General features: G+C 43.5%; 1 protein-coding gene across 2 annotated transcripts in view; it reads left to right on the forward strand.

The window, feature by feature from the left end:
• ZER1 (zyg-11 related cell cycle regulator) overlaps positions 1–17,788 on the forward strand; it is a 166,069-nt gene that overhangs the window by 130,489 nt on the left and 17,792 nt on the right. For both annotated transcript variants that reach the window (XM_030207904.1, XM_030207903.1), the window contains exon 13: positions 1,899–2,087. In XM_030207904.1, coding sequence (XP_030063764.1) covers positions 1,899–2,087 — 189 coding nt within the window. The remainder of the gene's footprint in view (positions 1–1,898; positions 2,088–17,788) is intronic.

A 17,788-nucleotide genomic window follows, 5' to 3' on the forward strand; every position in this document is an offset into this window, starting at 1 on the left:
ATCTAAACAAGGTGAGCAAGGTGCAGGAGAACATAGAAAGGAAAGCAATCCTAGTTCCTATAACCCCTCTCCAAAACAGAGGCTCCCCCCACCACCACCAATGTACCAGGCAACTTTTATCTAACCACCTATGGAAAATGATTTTTTTAATCACCGTTGCAGGAGAGCCAGTACACTTCAGTCCCTGGTTGTTAATCCCCCATACATTCAATTCTTTGCCAACCAAGTGCTCCTCTAAGTTCCTGTCTATGTTGTCTCAGAGTTTCACCTCAATCAGTCTGTAGTGCTCCTGTCATTCTTCCTGGCCTTGCACACATCACCCATTGAGGAGCCCTTCACATATCACCCATTGAGGAGCCCTGCACACATTGGACTATAACAAGGCATGCCTATATTATCTACAGCACACTGAGAACCTGAATCAGTCATCTCATCTTTTCATCACTTTCAGCCCCAATAATCCAGGCCTACAACTAACCATATACCAATAAAACTTTTGTTACCTTCTGTGTCCCCTAGGGTTCAGTGCGGCTTATAAATGTGGTACAATAACATCATAAAATTACTTCATCCAATATAAAACACTCAAAATAAATATTAGTAAAAATAATTAAAAGTCAAAATGGTGCAAAAGTACAATTTAAACTTTCTGAAACAAAAATGTTTTTAGCTTCTTGCAAAAATATAAATAATTCACTTCAACCCTTATAGCACAAGGCAGAGTTCCAAAATGATAACACAGCTGAAGAAAATAAGGAAATAAACTGTCTGGTATAACGGACCTGTCTAAAAGAAGGGGGTTGAAGCATCATCTGATTCTGTAATCGAAAAGAGAGTGACAGTAAAAAAAAAATAGAAATTAGTTCAATCAGCATAGCAGGCACAATTCCACATACAATCTGAAAAGTCAAACAAGATATCTTAAACAAAATATGCTCAACAGGAATCCAGTGCAGCTTAGTAATAAAATAAGAGATATTGCCAAACTTGCTAAGCTTTAAAATTAGCCGAGCTGAAGTATTTTGAATTAGCTATAATTTCTTCAGGAGTTTAGAAGACAAACCTAGATAGAGAACATCTTCCTGGTTCTCAGACTGTATTGACTTCTGCTATCAGAGCACCGATCAGTCACTCTCAGCCATACTTACCTTCCTTTCCTGCCTGAGGCATCACACTTCATCAAGAAAAACATAGCTAGGGAATGAAATGAGCATGGAAATATCCGCATATGCACATGAAAAGCCAACTTCAGCTAGAGGAGAGCTCTGGCACACAGGGTACATCAGGTGACGTCACCATACAGTATTTATGCATTCCCCTGCTGTCGACAGAGAATCCCCATTACAGGTAAGCAATAAAAAACTTCACTTTACTGAAAGAGTGGTGGATGCATGAAACAGCTTCCTGGTTGAGATAGTGGAGATGATGACTATTTGAATTCAGGAAAAATAAGACAAGCACAGAGGATCTCTAAGGATGAGAAAGAGATTGTAGAGCTTAGTAGTTGCTATAGATGGACAGACTGGGTAGGCCATATGGAGGCATATTTTCAAAGCACTTAGACTTACAAACTTCTATAGTAACCTATGGAACTTTGTAAGTCTAACTGCTTTCAAAATGCGCCCCATGGTCTTTATCTGCCATTATTTTCCATGTTTCTGTAATTACTGATCCCAGGGACACCTATATGTATCACATGAAAGTAGGTACTTTTTGCTGTGTACGTACGTTTTGCTGTGTACCTACGTTTTATGCATATATTCCCCCAGGATCATTTTATAAGAGCCTACCTGAGTGTTTTACACACTCTCAAGTTCCTTACAGAATTACCCTGTTTAATGGTTTAGTCTTCATCTGCTATGCTGTATCACTGAATTTAAGTTTTCCTTCCTTGACAGTGATCTGTTGGAGAGCAAGGCAGATGGTATTGAGGTGTCCTACAATGCTTGTGGAGTCCTCTCACACATCATGTTTGATGGCCCTGATGCCTGGCATATATGTGATCCATCTCGTGATGAGGTGGTGGAGAGGATGTGGACAGCTATTCAGAGCTGGGACATCAGCTCTAGGAGAAACATTAACTACAGGTAAGAGCTAGATCTATATATGATTGCTGGGGATGCTCTTTACCAGGATCCTAGGACCCAGCTCATGGTGATAGAAGGATATACCTAATAGAAAGATAATCTACAAATGTATTCGGGTTCCTAAAATATGACTTTCAAACTCTATTAATCAGGTGGTTGTAAGAGTGTATCATCATAATATAATATAATAGACTATTTTCATCTTAGGAATAAATTAACAGTGACTCAATTTATTAACACAAATCATATATTCATGTAAAGATCTTTCCTTGTTGTCTATACCAGACCAGTCTGTGACCTATCAACCAGTGATAGACAAAGAATATAGACATGTGAGCCCTGCCCTGTAAGGGCACCATGAAGCTTCTGGTCTTCAGTGTTTCTCTGTCTCCAGCAGATGGTGACTGGTAGACTGTGTAGCTCTTGAACTAGTTGATGAAACAAGCCCTTGGGCCAGTTGGAGAACTGGTATCCCATCAGGCAGGGTGTAGCCTAGCATTGAAGCTTTACCTCCTTTAAAATAAAACTTTTTTTTTTTGGTGGAGCTTAGAGTCTCTCCCTTCACAGACCCCCCTCCCCTACATTTTTACTTAAGAAGATTGGATAATTTTTAATTTGTGATGGGAGTTGAAAAAGACCAGTTAAGGTCGGAGAATCCCATCCAGCTGTTTCTGCTGCTATTTTTTGGCATGAGTCTTCACTTGAATCTAATCTCTTTTTCTTAGTGAGGTGAACTCTTTGGACCTGAGAGCGATGATTTCAGAGTAGTCCATGTCTATTACAGAGAATAACTTTTAGCTATAATAGATTTTTACAGACATGGGCCATTTTGAGAACAGACTGCAGTGAGTATTACCATCATGGAAGGTATTAGGAAGCCTTAATACGTTTTCTTATGCATTAGTCTATTCTGTTGCTTACGTTAGAGGTGAGAGTCTCTCCAGAAACAGGTCTGGATTTTGGCAGAGCCATAGTTAGTCTCTACCCTTTGGTTCCTCAGGAGAGAAAAAGTTTAATCAGGCTAAGATTGATTTCTTGGTTACTGTTCCATCCCAGTGTAAGCAGGCTCAGCACTAAAGTTTTATAGGACCATAAAGTGGATCCATACTAAAGCAGGCGTCTTACTATTCGGTCATCAACTGGCAGTCTGTGGTGCCACTTTTCAAGAGCTCTCTTTGTTGGATGGACTGTCTTGCATGGAGGAACTTCAGCAGTCTATCAACTTGGTTCATCTGGAAACAAACCTACTAATGTATTTATTTATATATTATTACATTTGTACCCCGTGCTTTCCCGCTCATAGCAGGTTCAATGCGGCTCAGTAATAGGGATTACAGAGTATTGATAGAGAAAATATAAGTATAGCAGAATAATAAAAGAGGAGATAGGTAGGTAGAGATGGGTAAGGGAGAAGAGAGTAGAAGAAGGTGTGAGCAAGGGGTAGGTGAGCATAGGAGAAGGGTAGTGGAGGGGGGAGGGGGGATGGTACATGGGATACGTATAAGGGAATTTAGTGGGAGATGTAGTTTGGGTTATTGTCGTTGTCTCCTGGATATTTGTTGAGTATATGGGTTCATGAGATTAGTGTGGGTCACTTGGGTATGCTTGCTTGAACAGATAGGTTTTTAGTGATTTCCGGAAGGATAGATAGTTACTGATTGCTCGGATAGGTCTGTGTAGGGCATTCCAGAGTTGGCTGCCTAAGAAGGAGAAGTTGGATCCATAATAGGTTTTGTACTTAAGTCCTTTGCAATTGGGATAGTGCAGATTGAGGTAAGTTCGCAAAGTTTCAGACATGTTTCTGGTAGGAAGGTCAATCAGATTAATCATGTAGCCCGGAGATTCCCCATGGATAATCATGTAACATATGCTCTCTATGACTTTATCAGAACTTCTCTAAGTGGCTGGCAGTTGTGGTGCCTGCTAGAAACCTTTTATGCGTGTGCTGTTGGGTTGCAGGTCCCGCTTCTAAAACTCATTTTAGCAAGCTCCCATTTAGGAGCAATTTGCTCTTCAAAAACAAAACAAAAAAAGATTGGTTAGAGACTTGAAGGATCTTAAGCCTCTAAGGTTACTACTAATACTACTACTACTTAACATTTCTAAAGCGCTACTAGGGTTACGCAGCGCTGTACAATTTAACATAGAAGGACAATCCCTGCTGAAAGAGCTTACAATCTAAGGGACACGTGAACAGTCAGACCGATAGGGGCAGACAAATTGGGGCAGTCTGGAATTCCTGAAAGATAAGAGTTAGGTGCTGAACGCAGCATTGAAGAGGTGGGCTTTAAGCAAAGACTTGAAGATGGGCAGGGAGGGGGCTTGGCGTAAGGACTCGGGAAGGTTGTTCCAAGCATAGGGTGAGGCGAGGCAGAATGAGCGGAGCCTGGAGTTGGCGGTGGTGGAGAAGGGTAGTGAGAGGAGGGATTTGTCCTGTGAACGGAGGTTTCGGGCGGGAACGTAAGGAGAGATGAGGGTAGAGAGGTAGTGAGGGGCAGCAGACTGAGTGCATTTGTAGGTAAGAAGGAGAAGCTTAAACTGAATGCGGTGTCTGATTGGAAGCCAGTGAAGTGACCTGAGGAGAGGGGTGATATGAGTATATCGGTTCTGGTGGAATATAAGACGTGCAGCAGAGTTCTGAACAGATTGAAGAGGGGATAGGTGGCTAAGTGGGAGGCCGGTGAGGAGTAAGTTGCAGGAGTCAAGGCGCGAGGTAATGAGAGCGTGGACGAGAGTTCGGGTGGTGTGTTCAGAGAGGAAAGGGCGAATTTTGCTGATGTTAAAGAGGAAGAAGCGACAGGTCTTGGCTATCTGCTGGATATGCGCAGAGAAGGAGAGGGAGGAGTCAAAGATGACTCCGAGGTTGCGGGCAGATGAGACGGGGAGGATGAGGGTGTTATCAACTGAGATAGAAAGTGGAGGAAGAGGAGAAGTGGGTTTTGGTGGGAAGACGATGAGCTCGGTCTTGGACATGTTCAGTTTCAGGTGGCGGTTGGACATCCAGGCAGCAATGTCGGATAAGCAGGCTGATACCTTTGCCTGGGTCTCCGCGGTGATGTCTGGTGTGGAGAGATACAGCTGGGTGTCATCAGCATAGAGATGATACTGGAAGCCATGAGATGAGATCAGGGTTACCTGAAGATAAGGCCAAAGTTTCTTCCTGGCAATTTTATTTTCTAGAGCTATATTTTGAGATTCCAAGATGTACAGGACAGTGTGTTCTGGGTCTTTTCAACAGTTGTGTTTGCAAATGTGATGACCTTCATTTTGGGGCAAGAGAAAGGGAACACATTAGAGACTTCACTCCTCTGGCTCCTCTCATACTCCTCAGTAATGGATTTGGGGTCTGTTCCTCACTGAGGGGGAGATGCACTAAAAAATTGTTAAAGCCCTTCCCTTACCGATTCCCTTAGCGAATCGGTAAGGAACTGGCATGCATCAAGGAAAAGGAATGCAAATGAGCTGCTCGTTGTAGCTCACTTGCATTCTCTATTCCATCGGTAAACAGTCTGCCAGTTGGCCGTCCAAAAAGCGCCTAACACCCATCTCAAAAAAAAAAAAGAACAAGCTGCGTGTCCCAAGTGCTCTTGAGGGACTTAAAAAAATTTTTTTTTTTTTAAAGTTATGGCACCTTCGCAATTCCTGTGGCCGTTCCTGCGCCTCCCTGTGCCGCCTGAGAAAAGGAAGACACTGCGCCGCTCACCCACTCCATGGCCTACTGCAGGAAGGCTCCGATGTTCCTCCCTTCCGTGATCCCGGCTCAGCCGCCACCCCTGAGAGCCCACCCCAGGCAAGAAAAGTGCAGGAGAGCGCAGTTGAGGACATCCATCATCCACGTCTTCAACTGCCGTCCATCTTCCGCCCCTAGGTCTCTCTCAGCCAATCACAGCGCGTTTAGCTCTCACTGGTGTCAGCTAAACGCATTGTGATTGGCTGAGAGGCCGTGGGGGGGCCTCACAATCGTTCATTAGCCCTCTCTTCAGCTGCCGATGAGGAAGGGAAAAATGATTTAAAACAGAAGAGCGATAGTAAAAATTAAGAAGTATGACGTCCTTTTTGTTTTGTTTTGTTGTTTTGTGTGGTCGTCCATAAAGGATGTCCCGGATGAGCACTTGGATGGTTGGGGTTTTTATTATTAAGTGAAGGACGTCCAAAAAGAACATCTTTAGAGTGGGGTTTTTTTTTCTTTTCAGGTGAAGGACCTCCAAAAAGGACGTCCCTGACGACATTTCTTTTTCTTCCGATTCTTTCCTTTGCGCCAACGAGAGGTGTAGACCTCCCGTTAGGTTTTCCATGGTAAGGCGATCGGAAAATGGTAGTGCATCTCATTATAATAGCTTTGGATCATCTGCATTCCGTTTTCGTTAGCTGCTACCATGATCGGAAAATGGCTCGGGAGAAGCCTTTAGTGCATGCCACGGTTTACTACTTGCTCGTTAATGGCTCGTTAAGTTTAGTGCATCTGGCCCTGAGTCGGATTGAAGGACGTCTTTTACTCCTTGTAGAGGAAGAGTCCCAAATCACGTTCAACCAGTGGGGTCCTGGAGGTGATAATTCAAGTTTACACTTTAGAATGTTCTGCTCTCTTGCAGACTCTTTAGTGAGGTCACCTTTTCAGCAAGGCAGCAGTTGTTTAGGCCATGCTATGAGACCTCCTCAACCTTAGAATATTAGTTCTGGATCCAGGAGCAAAATGTGGAGCAGAAAAAATGTTTTTGCCCTGTGCTAAATCTCTAGGTCGTAAATCACAATTGCAAGTTCCATTTTTCAGAATGGAAATTCAAGATCAGTCTTAGTGGCTGTTTGTCCAGAAAAGTTTCTAATTGTTTTAGATCTTAGTGACACTTATCTGCATATTCTAGTTTGACTGTCACGTCAGTTATGCTTAAGATTTGTGATTTTAGGCCAGTAGTTCTAATTTAGAGCAATCTCCTTTGTAGCAGCATTTCTCCTCCAAGAAGGAATCGGAGTTCTCTATTTAGCTGGCTGGTGAATTTGAGCCAATACACAGATAGAAAGTGAGTAAGTGATGTCTAGTGTTTTTCTCTGCTTGCTGTTCCTAGATTGGGGGATCTCAACAACAGTGAAGTTGGTTACCATTCATGGCTTGGGATATTTAGGAACAAGATTCAGCATTAACTTAGGGATGAAGTTTTCCATTATGTTGCTTCCCACTATTCCAGAACCTGTGGGATAGTTGTGTCCATCAACCAGAAGATGGAGATAGAGAACTAAAAACTAAACTGAGACATATTTCTCTTGGCATTCAGTCCAGCTCCTCGATATTTTCTATCTCCTGCAGGTAGTTGAATATACTTTTCAGCCTCTGGTTCTGAAAGATTTGCTCCTGATTTCCAGTTGAGCTTTGTGGGTGGCTTGAGCCTGCAGTCATATCTGGAGGTCTTCAGATCCCTGTCTCTGGTTCTCTGCAAATTTACTTCTTCCCTCCCTTCACTTCTCTCCTGTTTCTTGTGGATCTCTCTTTTTCCAGCACAGCAACCTTCAAAAAAATGAGATTCTTTCTCATTTGGGGTAAGACTTGTGGAGACTGTGAGCTTGAGGGGAGCAGTTGGCAGTGGTAAGTCTGACTAAAGTTTGACTCAGAACCACTCGGAGGGCTGCAAGTTTTTCTTGGTGCAGGGGAGGGATCCTAATTCACCGCTTGGGACATGTTGTGCTGCACTTGTGACAGTTGGAGTGAATGGTAGGTCCTGCACAGGCAGTTAAGCAGTTTTCTCACTGTGGGACCCCCTGGCCAGCATTGAGGCATTACAGTGCATGCAAACTGTAATCTCGCGGGACGTGGGGGAAACAGTCGTCGGCAGCATATCTTCGGATTTGACGCAGCATTCAAATATGCCGAGGACCTTAGGCTGCCCGGCAGGGCCAGTGTGCAGTTTGATGCATGAGAGCATGAGAACAGGCGCTATTTTGTTGGGGCCGACTAGCAGTGAGGAATAGCCTCTGTATGATCACGCATGGAGCACAGCCACCATTTTACAACATCAGGGCCTGACAGAGCATTCAGCTGCATCGGGATCTTTGTTTTCCCCAGAGTTTATATTGCTCTTACACCAGGCCTATTTACTGAAGCAGGGACAGTCAGAGTTGCTGCAGGGTGCTTCAGTTTCTTGTCCTGCTGTCCGTCCAGCTCCTATGATATATTATTTAGCCTCATCTGCCTACTCCTGGAGGTCTACCTTTGCTTCTCCCTCCTTATCTGATGTGGCCTTGGTCTATTCAGAGGAACCATCATTGAAGGAGCCGTTGAGGGAGAGCTTCCTCTTGAGGAGGGGGATGACCCGAAAGTACTTGTTTCATAAAGAGGATCTCAGTACTCTTGTTTCTGAGGCATTGGCAGTGCTTTCCATTGAGGAGCCTTCTGTTTTGGCATCAGGAGTTCCATCTTTGTCTATCATGAGTGGGCTTAGAGGTCCTTCTGAGGCCTTCCCATTTCAGGACCTGATTACAGCAGAATGGGTCTCACCAGACGTGGGGCTGAGAGTGGGAAGAGCATGGCTGTCCTCTACCTGTTGGTTCCAAAGGAGAAAGAGAAATTACATCTTCCCAGTGTGAATCCCATGTTTGCCATTGGACAGAGGCATTGCCCTAAAAGACATATAGGATAGGAAACTAGAAGACTCACTGTAACAAGCCTTTGAAGTGGGCTCTTTGGACCTTCAAACAACAATGTGCAGTTTGTTCAAGGCCTAGAGCGTGCCTGAAGTGGCATCACCAGTCAGCAACAAAAGATGGGTGCCGTAATGCCCAGCAGTAAGTGGGGTTGGGCTACTTGGCGGATTCTATTTATGACATGTTTTGGGTTACAGTCTGCAGCATGTATTTGGCTGTCACGGCATGCTGGCAGCTGTGGTTGTGGCATTGGGCAGTGGATGCAGCGTCAAAGTAACGTCTAGTTAAACTGCCCTTGCAGGCCAAGTGGCTATTTGGAGAAGATCTCAGTTACTTGATGAAAGAACGGGGGGAAATTAAGCCACAAAAAATGTCTATTCAGCTTTTTAGGTTAATCCTTTTGGTGTTCTACAGTGATCTCTACTTTCTCCTACACTATGTCATATCTTGGATTGGATTGGATTGATTAAATTTTTTGTACCGCTTTACATCATAGTGCCAAAGCAATTCACTATGTTTAAAATGACAAAATATACCAACTACCTTAGAATTGCTACTTGAGTCGCAGGGATTTATATATTATATTTATGCTGATGACACCACTGTTATGATATTAGTTTATCAAGTCTTAAATCAGGCAATTCTAGTAGTAGTAGAGCAGTGTTTGAGCCTCATCACCACTTGGATGCTGAGTCATAAGCTGAAACTGAATGCAAAAAAAACGTTATTTTTGAATAACCATCTAGGCCCTCTATGATATCATATTTTGATTAATCAAATTAAATATTATTTTCAGCAATCAGGATTTTGGGGGTTCTTGTTGATCAGATACTTTCTTAGTATTTTTTTATGTTTAGAAAATTAAGACGGGTAAGGTGCTTTTTTTGAAGCAGATAAATTCAGACTTCTGTATTCCATTTTCCCCGCAAATCAGACAGAATGGACTTACTTCTTTCTGCCATTGCAGGGCAGTACTGTCGATCTGGCATCTTCCAGACACATTGCCTTTGGTCGGGCAGTTCTCCGCAAATTATTTGCCTTCTGACCTAAACCTGCAGAGTCACATATGCAGGACATTATTACATAATGACCCTCAGCTAGTGACTCACCAACAGGTGTGGAGCAATGTCAGTGTAGAAAACCTCAGAAGGAACAACTAAGCGGAGCCAGAACAATGAGGAAGCAAATTTATTCAAAGACCCGACACGGCCCATGTTTCAGCAGACACCTATGTCAGGGGTTTATACATATAAAAGCACAAAAAATGCATATAAGTAAACCAAACTATCTCAAAATAAGAATACGTACTACATATATATAAAAACAGGTCATGTGAGCACATGGTTACCAGAATCAGAATGAAGTGAAACATGTTGTATCCTCCCATAGGGGGTCTACAGTCACAATGATAAAATGACACAATACTCTAAACATGCATAAAACCCATAAATGAAATAACATAACCATAAACACTTCTACATATAATGTATCTGACAAGCAAAGTATAAGTTCAGTGAACCAGTATATGACACGTTTCACTTCTGTCACAATTGCAGTAGCACTGAAAGACTTGGAGATCCACAGGGACTCAGCAAGTGCAAGCAGTACTGGTGATCCTGTGATGCCTAGCACCCGCCTGGGGTTAACCCTGCAGTCACCTGGAGGGTCTGTTCCCAGCACTGCTCAGACCCACCTGCACTTGGACACATGCTCTATTCTAGCATCCTTCTCCCACTGACTGGCCCCACGCCTCTGGGCTACTCTCCCACTCTCAGGTGATCTTATGATGGTGACAGGCCTGATTTCAGCATGAACTGCTGCCATTTTGCCTGCACCATTATGCATGGTGGATCAGTCTTCGCGTTTAGAGCCAATTACTAGCTCTTCGGTTCAGCTGAGTTATATTGGGCTGCAGGGGTCTTCTGAGGAGGACTTCTCTCCAGACTTTATCCTGGCTATGTTCAGAGCCACTGGGGTGCAGAGGGCTCCCTCCCCTTCCTCCCAGTGTTTGGAGGAGGAGGAGACCCTCGAGGCTGGCTCTCCACCGTCGGAAGGTGTGCATCTGTCAGCTGAGGATGAGCTTTTGGGACAGGAAAAGGAATCAGTCAATGGGAATACCTAGAAAAATTGCCCCCTGGTGAAGGTCCCTCAATGGTCTGGGTTATTCATAGAGAGGAGTTGCAGGAACTAATTTCCCAGGTGTCAGTAGTATTAAAGGTTTGAGGAAGACCCAAAGGAGGGCCCCTCCCCCCGTAAAGTGGATCCCCTGTTGAAAGGTATTTAGAAGTCCTTCAGGTCCTTTCCAATGCATCAGATCATCAGAGATGTGATCCACACTCAGTGGAACTTTACAGACACCCCCTTTAGAGTTACTAGATCTATGATGCTCCTAATTGAAGAGCACCCTGCTTCAGCATCAAAAATCTTTTCCTCTTTTTTTTGGGTGTCCTTAGTTAGATCAGGAAACATCCTGATCTGGATGTCCAAGAAGGAAGAATCACACTTTTTAAAGAACATACATAACATCCAATCTCGGTCTGAAGACAATGCAAATACTACTGCTAATGTTTCAAGAGTCACTGACTCTAACCTTGAGGTCTTAAGTATTTTAGAAACATTTCGAACATCAATATGTGTACCTAGGTCCCCTTGAGAAGACAGTAGTTGATAATAATAAATACGTTGCAAAGGAGGGAAAGATTCTTTTAAATTAAATTAAAGGTATTTAATTAAAGGTATTTAATTCCTTTAAATACCATTTAAACATATCCCTTGCTGAGGTATATTGAAGCTTAGGAAAGTTAATTGTTTGAAGGTTAGTACACCTAATTGAGTTCTCTAAGTTCATCTAAGCAAATTATTCTCAGTCATTAAAGTTGAATTCACATATTGTATGCTTTTTATCTGCACCATTTGTTCATTCATTGAAGACTGAAATTATTCAACTTGAATCTGCAACATTTTAACATCTGAAACAGTACCTTCAATAGAACGATTCATAATAGCAAATTGGCTAGAAAGCCCTTTACCCAGCTTGGAGACAGCAGTCCAGATAGATTCTAAGGTGAAAACCTGAGGTCATTGCAGGGTACGCTCATGGACAATTGCAGCTACGCAGGAGTCGTCTCAAGGAACAGCAGATCCATCCTTGAGCTCTGAGGTGAGCAGCACACCTCCCACAGTAGTTGGCACAGACCGTATAAGTCTGCCCAGCACTATCCCCGCCTCCCGCCACCGACTCTGCCACCCAATCTCGGCTAAGCTCCTTAGGATCCATTCCTTCTGAATCCTGTTCAGAAGGAATGGATCCTAAGGAGCTTAGCCGAGATTGGGTGGCAGAGCTAGTGGCGGGAGGTGGGGATAGTGCTGGGCAGACTTATACGGTCTGTGCCAGAGCCGGTGGTGGGAGGCGGGGACAGTGCTGGGCAGACTTACATGGTCTGTGCCCTGAAAAGGACAGGTACAAATCAAGGTAAGGTATACACAAAAAGTAGCACATATGAGTTTATCTTGTTGGGCAAACTGGATGGACCGTGCAGGTCTTTTTCTGCCGTCATTTACTATGTTACTATGTAGTTGATCTTTGGTGACCCAGAGAGGAATCCATCAACCATTCTAGCCCCAGTAACCTTCTCTCGCATCAAGCAATCACCCTGCACCTTCTGCTGAGGCTCCTCCACAGGTTCCATAGGGTTCGCCAGAAAAGGCTGTGGTGAGGGAGACCGCATATCGGGAGTTAGATAATTCCATGCTGAGGTTTGCAGCCACTCCTCTTGACAGCAGTGTTGAGACAGCTGGTGACTCACCGAAGCTTGCTGGAGCTTGACCTTCACACTGAACAAAAGCGTCCATAGGTCCCAGTGTGGAATCCGAAGGTGAGGACTGGAGTTCAAAGGGATAAACCCTATAGTTTGCCCTTCTTCTTAACCATTGTTGTCAGATACATGGGAGCAACTCTACACCACAATCGCCATCTTGGCTTCTCTCAGTGATGGCCTATTTGAACAGGCAGTAGACAGCAAAAGTCCTCCAGTGGCACAGGAGTTGGTCCTCCTTATGACCTGGGCAAAGGCCATCTAATGTACTTGTCTGCCACTCATGTGGCAGGTGTTGACAGATTCAGGTGGACCATCTCAATCAGAATGTCCTCAATCCCAGGGATCGAGGAGAGTCTGGGGCAAAGCATCTTCAATCTCATCGTGACCAGGTGAGGTTGACCAGTCATGGATTTAATTGCGACTTTCCGCAATGCAAACATTCCCCAGTTCCTCAGCAGGCGCAGGGATTCCCAGCCAGAGGGTCTGCATTCTCTGATACAGGATTTGCCCAGCTCGGGTCTTCTGTCTGTGTTTCCTCCATGGCCCCTTCTGGGCCGGGTTATGCAGAGATCGATCTTCATGGGGACCCAGTGGATCTGGTGGCTCCAGATTGGCCGAGGAGACCCCGGTATGCGGATCTGGTGCAGCTGCTGAGGGACAGGCCGCTCCACCTGTCTGATGCAGGGTCCAGTAAGGATGGCAGACCTGGCTTCGTTTTATCTTATGGCTTGGCTCATGTGAGGGCGCATCTCAGGAAGTGAGGATATTCTGGGAAAGTAATTGCAACTTTCTTGCTTTCTACGAAGCGTTCTACATCTGTTGCTTATGTGTGAGTTTGTTTCACTGATCCTCGAAAATACACCAGTCACCAGGTGGTTTCCTTAAAGTCTTTTATGCCTGGTTTTTAAGGCTTTTCGTATGGATGTACCACAATATCTTTCTGAAAAATTGGCTCCTCAAGAACGTTCAAGATCTTTATGATCTTCACAGCATTGTTTGTTGCAACTTCTGTCTTTAAAGACAGTCAAATTATTATTGACTAGGAACCGAGCCTTTAGTTATATGGATCCATCCTTATAGAATTCTCTTTCTGATGTGATTAGCAGTTTAAGTGGCTACTTTAGTTTTCAAAAAGCCTTGAAAACTTGGATGTTTCGAAATACCTTTGGTTTTTTTAATTGCATCCTTTTCTGAGGTTTTATTATGAATATTGATGGGTAGGATTCAGTTGTCTTATCTTTAACTGTATTATGCTTTTTTTTAGTTGCTAATGTAAACTGCTTTAAAACTTGTGTGTAAGGCAGTATATCAAATTATTAAATCAAATCTCTGCCACAGATTCTAGAATTTCTGCAAGATGAATTGGGTAAAGGTTTGCCTTAGCTCTCTCAAAGTTCAGGTGGCAACATAGGCTTGTTTCAGGAGTCTGATTAAGGTCAAGTCTTTAGCTTCGTATGGGGATGTAATCCAGTTTCTCCGAAGGGTTCATCTTTGCTCTCCATTTTGCCTGGCAGTGTGCTACCTTGGGATCTTAACCTTGTATTGTCAGCCTTAGTGTCAGCTCCCTTTCAGCCTATTTCTGGCTGTACTCTTAAGGACCTTACCTTGAAGACAGTGTTTCTGGTGGCTATTGTTTCTTCTTTAAGGCATCCTTTCTGCTTTTCTCTAAGGAAAAAGTTGTCTTGCAGCCAGTCCCATCCTTCCTCCCTAAGGTGATATCTGCTTTTTATGTCAGTCAGTTGGTGTCGTTGCCAGTTTTGGGGGAGCATGGTGGTTCGCTGGAGCAGCATCAGTTACATAAACCGATGTCCATAAGGCTCTGCAAATGTAATTGCAGTGGGCTCAAGTGTCCTGTTAGGGGGTCATAGGAGAGGGGAGGTGGCTTCTTAGGATATGATTACTAAATGGATTAAGGAAACAGTATCGTCAGCCTATCTGTTCAAGAGCAGACAGATTCCTCGTTTAGTTAAGGCTCATTCTATGAGAGGCCAAAAGGCCTGTTGCCGCCTCTCGAGATTTGTAAGGCAGCGGTATGGTCCTCTTTACATTTCTTTTTGCGTCATTGCCAAGTGGATGTACAGACTTGACAGGATGTTGACTTTGGGCACAAGTATTGGAGGAGGGACTTAGGGGTCCCACCCATAATGAGCACTGCTTTCTAACTACTACTTATCATTTCTGTAGCACTACTAGACGTACGCAGCGCTGTACACTTGAACATGAAGAGACAGTCCCTGCTTGACAGAGCTTTCCAGCAGTTTGTGCTGGTCTGGAGGGATGCTACAGAAGGAGAAATTAGGTCTTACCTGCTAATTTTCTTTCATTTAGTCCCTCCAGACCCGCACAGAGCCCACCTGTATTAGGTGAGTTGTTATGTCTCCAGGAGAGTTTTCTTGTATTTTGCTTTTTGTGGTTTGGTCTTTGGGGCAGTGCGGTGTCGGTGTTTGGCTTGGTTTTTATTGTGGGGGGGGGGGGAATGAAAAATGGAAAAGGGGGTGCCATTTCTTGTAAACGGATGTCTCCTGAATGGGCAGCAGTGCAGGTGTCTCTATTATGGGATACAGGCTTTGTGCACTGAGGAGGAATGGCAGAATTGTTCTTTCTCATTTTGAGAGTTCTGCTTGGCTATTCAGTGACTTATGCTCAGGGGACTAAACCTGAGTTATAGTCTAACTTAAAAATCAGTACTTTTCAGTCTCCCATCTGCTAGTGGAAGTGCATAACCCAGCAGTCTGTTCCAGTCTGGAGGGACTAAAGGAAAGAAATTTTTCCATTCTGTGTATTTTTGCCACCACCACATATTGAGCAGAAGATTCTAACGTATTGTCTATGATGACACATAGATCTTTTTCTTAGATGAGGGCTCCAAATATGGAACCTAGCATCAAGTTGCTGCGATTTGGATTATTCTTCTCAATGTTCATCACTTTACGTTTGTCCAAAGTAAATTTCATCTTGTTTATTTACACCTTATATGTGTGTAAACAAAGAAACTGACACCTATTATAAAGAAGAATAATCAAAAATTTTTATTTTTTCAACTGTCCTCCCTTGGACAGAGGCAGCATGAGAACATCACACTGGAAGCAAAGTATACTCACAATATATATATTTAGCAGTAATACAGAGATATATGTTTGCTCAGCAGTAATACAGAGATATATGTTTGCTTTGCTTAAGATACATATACTCTCCTCAGTTTATATACACTTACTTTCGTACTACACCCAATGCCTGCACGTCAGCAACCCTTTCCTTTGAAGCCTGCCTGTTCTTTCTTTTCTTCCTTATCTACAAATGCCAGCAACATTCTTTCTGCCCTAGCACAGACTGTCTCTGTTTCACACCAGGCTACCCAGCTCAAGGCTGATTCTATGACTCCCTTATTATTTTCACAGGTTTGTGACTCATATCTCTTTTGCCTTAATACTTGCATTCCACTGACCATAGGAACTTTCTTTTTTCCTCATTATATTTAACAAATCCTCCCTTGAACCTTGTAAAGCAAGGTTCACCAAAATTTCATGGTTATAGTTTTCATCACTGTTAGACTGGGCATCATCCTATAAATAGGTAACACCTCAGGCCGTCATGGCAATGACAAACATTTTCTATCAAACCATAGAACTTTCGGGAGTCATCAGTAACCCAGGACAGTTTGGTTCATAGTCACTGGTTTCAGCAGGCATTACATTTTGTATCTGAGTTACCATGGTCATTTTCAATGAATCTTAACATGCTCGTCTGCAGCAGCCAAGCAAACAAGGCAAACAACATAATAAGAGTCCTGCAACACATATGAAAACAATACATCCAGTCACAATCCCTCTTAACCATGGACCTAATCCTCCAAACCAATTTTTTATGGTATCCCACCATGACATGTCCAATATTCCTTCATAATCACTTACTTGAGTTCTTGCTGGGGAGGAGACGGCTGTCTTGGTACATGTGGGTACTAATGACATAGGAAAATGTGGGAGAGAGGTTCTGGAAGCAAAATTTAGGCTCTTAGGTAGAAAGCTGAAATCCAGATCCTCCAGGGTAGCATTTTCTGAAATGCTACCTGTGCCACGCGCAGGGCCCAAGAGACAGGCAGAGCTCCAGAGTCTCAATGCGTGGATGAGACGATGGTGCAGGGAGGAGGGCTTTAGATTTGTTAGGAACTGGGCAACATTCTGGGGAAGGGGGAGCCTATTCCGAAAGGATGGGCTCCATCTTAACCAGAGTGGGACCAGGCTGCTGGCATCGGCGTTTAAGAAGGAGATAGAGCAGCTTTTAAACTAGAAATGGGGGGAAGGCCGACAGTCGCTCAAAAGAGCATGGTTCGGGATAAGGTATCTTTCAAAGATATCACCATAACAGGGAAGATAGAGTATCCTGATAGTGAGGTTGCAAAAGAGATTGTAGTAGATTGGGTATCTTTAAATAACAATAAAAATCAGACAAAAGATTGCCAATTAATACTGTCAAGTACTAAGCATGATGTACTTAGGAACAACAAACATAGTTTGAAATGTCTATATGCGAATGCCAGGAGCCTAAGAAATAAGATGGGGGAGTTGGAATATATTGCACTAAATGAAAAATTAGATATAATAGGCATCTCTGAGACCTGGTGGAAGGAGGATAACCAGTGGGACACTGTCATACCGGGGTACAAATTATATCGTAGTGATAGGGTGAATCGGATTGGTGGAGGGGTAGCATTGTATATTAACGAGAGCCTTGAATCAAATAGATTGAAAATTCTGCAGGAAACAAAACACTCCTTGGAATCACTGTGGATTGAAATTCCATGTGCAAAGGGGAAAAGGATAGTGATAGGAGTGTACTACCGTCCGCCTGGCCAGGACGAACAGACGGATGCGGAAATGTTAAAGGAAATCAGGGACGCAAACAAACTGGGCAACACAATAATAATGGGGGATTTCAATTACCCGCATATAGACTGGGTTAATGTAACATCTGTACACGCAAGGGACATAAGATTTCTTGATGAAATCAAGGACAGCTTCATGGAACAGCTAGTTCAGGAGCCGACAAGAGAAGGAAAAATACTAGACTTAGTCCTTAGTGGTGCTCATGATCTAGTGCAGGGGGTAACGATACGAGGGCCGCTTGATAACAGTGATCATAATATGATCGGTTTTGATATTGGCATTGAAGGAAGTGAAACTAGGAAATCAAGTACGCTAGCGTTTAACTATAGAAAAGGTGATTACGACAAAATGAGAAAAATGGTGAAAA

The sequence above is a fragment of the Microcaecilia unicolor genome, chromosome 6 (genome assembly GCF_901765095.1).
Source record: "Microcaecilia unicolor chromosome 6, aMicUni1.1, whole genome shotgun sequence".
Taxonomy (NCBI): Eukaryota; Metazoa; Chordata; class Amphibia; order Gymnophiona; family Siphonopidae; genus Microcaecilia; species Microcaecilia unicolor.